This window comes from Hydra vulgaris, chromosome 12 (genome assembly GCF_038396675.1).
Source record: "Hydra vulgaris chromosome 12, alternate assembly HydraT2T_AEP".
Classification (NCBI taxonomy): Eukaryota; Metazoa; Cnidaria; class Hydrozoa; order Anthoathecata; family Hydridae; genus Hydra; species Hydra vulgaris.
The window spans coordinates 30,130,863-30,139,331 of NC_088931.1; the positions used below are offsets into that span (position 1 = coordinate 30,130,863).

The window sequence follows — 8,469 nt, forward strand, 5'->3', positions numbered from 1 at the left end:
AAAACTAGGACGAAAACTTCAGACTATAGGCTGCAATCTTCATCAGAATGAGCTTCCCTTTAGATCTTTGTTTAAAAAAATTGATGGAGTAACTAATTCACCAAACCATTTTGCTGGACCTTTAGGTAAAATGGCAAATATCAATAATGAGCTTAATTTAGTAGTTAATTTTGGTGTTATTAAGTCTCCAATTATTGTTTTAGAAAAAGAAATTTTAGATGATTTAAGTAGTGACCAGAGGCTTTTATATGAATATTGCATTGCAATTGCCACTGGAAATATGAGTGTTAAATATTCAAGTTGGAAAATTGGTCCCCTTAATCATTCTCGTTGGTTAACATTGGCAATACGGTTGATGTCTTTATATGTCCGAGTACTAGTTCCTGATTCTAAATTAATTATTTTGGTAACCTATATTGTCCAAGTCTATGTTCCTACATGGTTCCTCCATAAAAAGAGCAATAAGTTACACGAAGCTCCATCAATAATATATTTTATGATTAACCAAATCAAGCTCCAAGGAAACTAGGTTCAAGATATTTGCTTAGCAAACTTAAGGTTCAATACTTTTTGCTTACTTCCTGAGAATATTTTGTACTTAATGTTAAAGTCAGAGGAAATATATATAAGATCAATAGCAATGCAGAGATTACTTGATATTAGAAATCGTAAAAAAGATGGCCAAGTTATAAACAGAATTAATAAAATTCCAGAAATTAACATTGATGCTCATATATGGTATGAGCTCATAAACATTTTTGATGAAGACATAGATGAACCAGCAACAACTCAAGATATTACTGATGAAGAGATAGTAGAAAAGTTATTATCTGGAGAAAAAATTGACCTCCCAGGTCTTCCTTCACATTCATAGAGTGTTGAGAGATCTGTGCAACTTGTTTCCATGGCTTCTCGAAAAGAAGCACGTCATAAGCATATTTTAGCAAAAATTCTAAGCAAAAAGCATAGAAAGAGTTTTATGTTTAAACTTTATTACGGTGAGACATATGATGATATTTTTTGTTAATTTAAAAACTAATTTATTGCTACTTGTACATGTAAAATTAAACTTTAATAAAAATGTATAATAATTTTTGAGTTAGTCATTACCTCGCGTGGTTCTTAATAAATAAAAAGATCTGAATGCAATTTTTTTTATGGAATCTTTTATATAATTTAAAATTTTGACAGTTATTTCAAAGGTTTTTAATAATCGTTATTAAAATTTAACTTATTGGATAAATTTAACTTATCTGAAATAATTAAGATAGTTTTCTATTTTACAAATATTCTATTATATAACCCAGGCGTCGGCAACCTATTTAAGGTTGAGAGGTTTTTCATTAAATAGTTAAAATAAATATTCATTAAATAATTTTAAAAAAAGAGCCGCAGGATTACAGTTTTAGACCCCTGATATAACCATTAAACAAATTTTCAACATTTTAAATTTGCGTTTTTTTTATAAAATCCGGACCAGAATTTACAAAAGAATTTTGTTAAAGTATGAATATCTAACTTAGAAAAAAAATATATTTTTTTGACTTAGAGTACTTTATTTTGTTTTTCTTTATTTCTAAGTAACTGTCAGTCCTTTTGCTTTTTATTTATTTTATTTTATATATAAATTAGTTGGGTCCTGAATTTATAATACAATGCCGCAGTAAATGTTGCGCGGAAAGCCTTAGGACCCAACTTCAAAGCTAAAATCGCTCATGAAGAAACTATTTTAATTTCATAAAATTTTCCAGGATGTGTTTTTGGACTGTTTAGAAATTATCTCCATAATGCCAAACACTGAAATCGAAAAAAAGTTGTAACTCGACCTGCCCTACTGTATAGATGGCGTTTGATTGACGTCACGATGTAAACATTGTTACTCCGACGCCATATTGTAGGTCAAGCGAATGCGCATTATTTTAACGCAAGGCTAATTGCTATTATCTGTTAATATGGTTCCTATCAAAAAAAAACAGTTAAAAAGTTTATTATTTTAAATAAATTTATGTAGAATTCAATTCTTTTTCTCATAATATAATTAATTTTTTTTGTTCAAACTAAAACTCAATATTAAATAACTTATTTTCTTGTCAAACAAGGTAATTAACCTAAGCAACTAAGTAAATTGTAAATAATGTGAACAATAATACAATACAAACAAGCAAGACTACAAATTTAGAATAATGTATCATTTTAGAGGCAATCAACACTCGTTCAAAAAAGTTGTAGAAGATCAAAATGATTACAATTTTTTAAAATAATATAAACTTCAAATTGTTGAAAGTTAATGTTTACCTTTAGCTGAAATTCCAGAATGTTTTTCATAAAACGTAGACTTTTTATTTAAAATTTAAATCCTCGCATGGTGGATAGTGGATGTTCATAAATTAAACTTTAAAGTTAAAAGCTGTGTGTTTAAAAGCAGCTGCTCTTTACATTGAACCCTGCAGTTAAGAAAAGTATACGCATTTGATGAAAGTTTGATATAGAAGTCTTCATTGGTTTTAAGATATGTAAGAAGTAAAAGATACGAATCAAATCAAAAAATTTATAAAATAAGTTGTAAGATTTCAAGGACTTTTATGTATAGTACATGTAAGTTGCATGTTGATCTCATGCCACCAAATAAACACTTCTAAAACCATATGCAGCTGTTGCAGTAAACCTCATAACAGTAATAAAATAGTATTCAGGTATTGTCAGAGAACTACAAATCATGTAAAATTGTAGAATGCAGATAAAAATATTTATTATCACTTAAAAAATTGATTTTACTTCATGGATTTGTTAGCAAAGTTTACATTACATTTACATTTTACTTAAAAAATTGATTTTACTTCATGGATTTGTTAGCAAAGTTTACATTACATTTACATTTTACTACATATTAATATATAACACTGAAATTAGAGCTTGTGCAGCTTTGTCTTATTTCATTGAATTCAATGATGCATCTTAAACTATTTTTGATGTCTGTAAACAAATATAGCTCAAGCTAACTCAAAATTTAAAATGAGTGGAAAATCCTATAAGCAGTCAAGATAGGGTTAGTTGATTAAAGCCAGCTGAATAAGAAGAAGATTCTTCCATTCGAAAAAGAATTTGAGTTTTTTTGATTTATTAGTTATTTTTGCTTTCATTTTTGTATTTTCTCAAAACGAAGTTTTTCAATATGTATATGTACTTGAAAATATGCTTAAATTTACACAAAAATGCTAAATCAACATATTTAAAATTATAAATAATCAACTTTTTTTAGGATTGGTTAATTGTGTACATTTTGTTTTTCATTAATTATTTAAAAAATCTGCTTCAAAAACTCAACAAAAGTGTAGTTATTTTTTCTTTCTATAGGAACCATTACAATAGTAATAAGTCTATAAGATATCAAGGTTAGAGAAGATAAAACCCAAAAACTTAAAATTAGTAGTAAATATCCATGAAATCCTCCACAAAAAAGGATCTTCAGCAAGTCGTAAAATTTTTATTTCTAAATCCGTAATATTATGTTTTTTTATTTTGACGATAGGTGTTTAGCTGTACATATTGTTGCAAAAATGGAGAAATATGCTTAAACATTACAGGCTACTACTGCAATTCAGTATGTTACAAAATTACAGCTTGTTAATGGGGTAGACCCGTATAAATTGAAATTTAACGAATGGGACACAAATCATAAATCACTTACTTCCATGGAGTACTTCCATAAAGTATACACATATGCTTAGCAGATATGACAGATATACACATATGCTTAGCAGACTGTATGCCTACAAATAATTTATTTATGGATGAGCCTAAATATTAGTATTGTTGAAGCATGCAAAAAAATTAATAAGGAATATCAATATCATAGGAGGTATTTATTCAGTTCCATATAAACTGAACTAAAAAAAAAAAGCTATTAAAAAGTTGCTGTCTAAAAGTACTTAAAAAGTCCTGTTACATATTACATTTAAAATTATATATATATATATATATATATATATATATATATATATATATATATATATATATATATATATATATATATATATATATATATATATATATATATATATATATACATATATATATATATATATATATATATATATATATATATATATATATATATATATATATATATATATATACATATATATATATATATATATATATATATATATATATATGCATATATATAATTCATTGTTCAGACACCTTCAGAATTAAAGTGAGCAGAGCATACTTTCGAGGATTTGGTTGGTTCTTTTTGCCGATTAACGGCTGCAATCCACTCGCAGCGCCTCTTTGATGACAGCTCAAGCGTTTTACTATCTTGATGCTTAATTATAGCGGAAAAGCTATGGAAAGACATCTTGTCACTGTCACGGTCTTAAGAAGACTTGAGCAAACCGTTGACAAAACAAGTACTTGGCATAGTTTTACTGACAAGTATAGAATAATTTATAGCTTTTATTTAAAAAAATATTTTTGTACATGTTTCGAAACAATCTCTTTTAAAATGTATAATGAAAACAAATAAGCCAACTTTCTATAATTAAAAAATCTCTCTATTTAAACTTTTATTTTCACCTATAAAATTCGAATTAGAGAAGTTGTACTTTATATGGACTACAATTCTAAAAAAAAATTTATGTATATTATTTTAAACGTGCTAGTCCAGCATTTTTTTGTCAATTTGAGCATATTTTTGAAACGTGTGTTTGAAAATTGATATCTTAAAAATCCAGATAACTTAAAACGTTCAGAATCATGTTTATAGTATCAACAAAAGGTTGTTATTAAGTCATTTTTGAGATCCATTATTAAGTTCCAGTTGTTTACATTCGTCGTTGAATTCAATTAAATTTGAAAAAAACTGCACATGTTCAACACACTTTACTTTCAGTGGTAATATATAGAATTGAACATAAAGCCCACAACTAACAACATCTTTAAATGACAAAGAGTCACCTCTTCTGAGAAAATCATTGCACGCTAATCAATGAAATGATATAGATTTTTTAAACATAACAGCTTGTTTGAAAATGTTTTTATACTTACAGATCAATTACATATTTACTAGTATTATTTATAGAAGTCCTTGAAATGTTACAACTTATTTCAAAAAAATTAACAATTTGATTCGTGTCCTCTTCCTACTTCTCTTAAAGCTAGTGCAGATCTTTCAATCAATTTCGTCTACTATGAAAACTTTTATTTGCAGCAGTTTTGATGCAAAGAACGGTTAATTAAAAATACTGCTTTTAAGCAAGCTTTTAAATTTAAAGTTTAGTTTATGAACAGCACCCATGTGATTAGTTAATTTGTCAATAAAAAGTCTGTTTTATAAAAAACATTCTCGACATGACAGCAAAAAGATACACATAGTTTCAACAATTTGAAGTTTTTTATAAAATTATAATCATTTGGATCCTCTGAAACTTGCTTACGTCTTTAGCATGAGTGTTGATTGCCTCTAAAATGACACATTCTTCTAAGTTTGTAGTTTCGCTTGATACCAATTATTATTGCCATCAATTATTATTAAATACTTTTAAAAGCAATTTAATAAGTAATTCAGCATATTATTTATATACATATCATTTTAAAATATTAATACAATTTAATAAGTTATTTAACATGCTTAAAAAACCAAAATGTGTTCACTGTGTCTGAGATGTGTATGTTAGCAAACTGACAAAAATATTAAAAAAAAAAAAGAATCTCATGTGTTATAATACTTAAAAGAAGATGTTAAAAATGTAAAACAAAAATAATTAAATCTATTTTTGAATGCTTTGGAGAACTTTATATACAGTTTACTTATATGCACATTACTTATAAATTATTAGTAATGTTCGAATAAGTAAATTGTATATAAAGTACTCCAAAGAATTCCAAATTCTTGTTTTCAAAGGTGTATTATAATATAATACTCCTTTGAAAACAAGTTATTTAACAGAACTTTATATAAGCATAAACAAATTACTTATATTGTGAGTTCGAGAATTAAATTCTACATAATTTTATATTCAAAAATAATCATTAAAAATCTATCTACTTCAAGGTATGTTATCTAAATAATTGTAATTAAATACGTTAAAAAACGCTCGGTTTGTTTACTTTAGTTGCCATCACGCGAATTTTAACGTCACGTGATAGAATACCATCTATAAACTAAAGATGAAAAAGTAATACATTAGCATTACAAAAATATAATTAAAAAAGATCAAAACCAAGAATTTATTTTGTTTGTATTTTATTATAATTTACTATTGTTATTTACTTTTTATTTTTCTTATGTGTAATTATTCGTTTTGATCAGTTGTTTTGCTGTAATATTCTTTTATTTTATTTGTGTATATTATTATTTTTCATAAAAACTATTTTTTGTATCTTATCATAAGCCGAGCGTATCCAATCACGTGAGTTAGTCGACGTTAATTTTGATTTATTGGATATGCTTGCTTTCGCCTCTTTTTTTTTTTTAGTTAGTTATTTAAGATGGTTCGACACTAAATAAATCTCAACTTTTATTAAAACATGGTATTATGAATTTGTTTTTTTTTTATATCAATTCAGCATAGCATATTGATTGGACTAGAAAAGCCTACTTTTATGGGATGCCAACACCATATTTTAGATTTTAAAACATGTCATGAATGACATGTTTTAAGCTCTTTTAAAACATGTCATGAATGATCTTTTTGAAAGATCAACAACATCACCAAATCTTCATTACCCTTTTGTGACAAAATTACTGCAAGAGTACCAGAAGCTGAAGTTATTATTTCAGAATACTGGAAATCCTTTGACGAAAGTGAATTGGACACGCTGGCAAGATGACATGGACTTCCTGCATTAGTTAATAGCTTGTTATAGAAAGTTTAAAAGCACAGGTACCTTTCCAAAAGTAAATTTCAAATCATTTCCTGCTATGAGCAATTCAAGATAGAACTCGAGAGCAATTTTTGTTCTACTTGCTTACATTCTAATACCAAGAATCGAAATCTGCTCAAGCAGCATGCAGCTTCATCTGTGGTTCATGGGGTAATATATGGTTTGGTGATTACTACTTCAATCCTTCAGACTTTGTTAATCTATTAGAAGCATGCAATCAGCATCCAAAAGCATTAATTTTTGGTCCACAGAACCAACACCGATTTCAACACAAAAGTCAAATATATGTGCAGAACGTGCGGTAAAAGTAATGCAAGATTTAGTGCCTCTATAGAAAAACTTAACATTAAATACTTATTGTCAAATACACTGTAAAATTATTTTAATTACTCATGTTTATTGTTTTTCTGTAAAGTACTGGAACATGCGTTGCAAAATTACATTTCTTATATTCCATAAATCTTCTTTTTCAATGGGGGATCAACTTTTTTGAGATATGGTATAAATGTGTGTATGTATATATATATATATATATATATATATATATATATATATATATATATATATATATATATATATATATATATATATATATATATATATATATATATGTATATATATATATATATATATATATATATATATATATATATATATGCATTAATCCCCATATATATACACATATGTGTGTGTTTATATGTGTGTGTATGCACGTATAACTTTCAAAAAACTTACAACATTCATTGATTCTTCGGGTAACTTTGGAGCGTATATTTTTCTTAACGAAGCAGAAAATACCAATGGTGTAAACATAAGTATTATGCATAGGTTTACAAGTTTCATTTTTCAAAACTTATTTCTAACATAACGTAAAGAATATAATAAATGAATATAAATTTATTTTGACCACAAATAAAAAAACTTGCAAAATGAAAACACTAATAACTTAAAATATGCACTCTGCTATAAACAAATAGAAACATTTAAAAAAGTATGCTCTCTGTTATTAACAAAAAAAAAAATTTAAAAAAATGTAGTCTGCGATATTACATGTAATGTGATACGCATTTGACATAAAAAAACATATATAGTTGCATCATGTTACACACATAATAACATATAGAATTGTATCAATTTGCACTATCTTTTGTTTTAAAAAAAAACACTTTTATTTACCAAAAGTTATTCAATACAAATCCAGAGGTGATAATTATTTATAGTTACGTATACTTTTAATTTATCTTCTTCCCTAGTTTCTAGGTGACTCATATAAAATCACTTTTTAAAAATGCCTGCTTTTAATTAACTAGTTTACTCAATTGCACACAATAACAGTTATAGGAAAATTGGCTTGTATTATATATTTCTTTTTATATTTCATCATCTTTGATCAATGTAGAGTTTATAAGGTGTTTTTTACTGCAATTCAAAGAAAATGTGTTTAACTTTTTTTTTTCTGATTTTGTTTCATTAAATTTATTTAGATTGTTGCATTGAGTTTATTGCATTTGGATTATTGTATCTAGTTAAATTTGTCGTATCTAGTTAACTGTCCATTTGTGTAAGTTAATTTGTGCAATC

General features: G+C 26.2%; 1 protein-coding gene across 1 annotated transcript in view; it reads right to left on the reverse strand.

The window, feature by feature from the left end:
• The window catches only part of LOC100212698 (gastric triacylglycerol lipase), a 45,227-nt gene extending 37,445 nt beyond the window's left edge, over window positions 1-7,782 (reverse strand). The window contains exon 1 of the mRNA XM_065812869.1: window positions 7,624-7,782. Coding sequence (XP_065668941.1) covers window positions 7,624-7,731 — 108 coding nt within the window. The 5' untranslated portion in view covers window positions 7,732-7,782. The remainder of the gene's footprint in view (window positions 1-7,623) is intronic.
• Window positions 7,783-8,469: the final 687 nt, after the last annotated feature.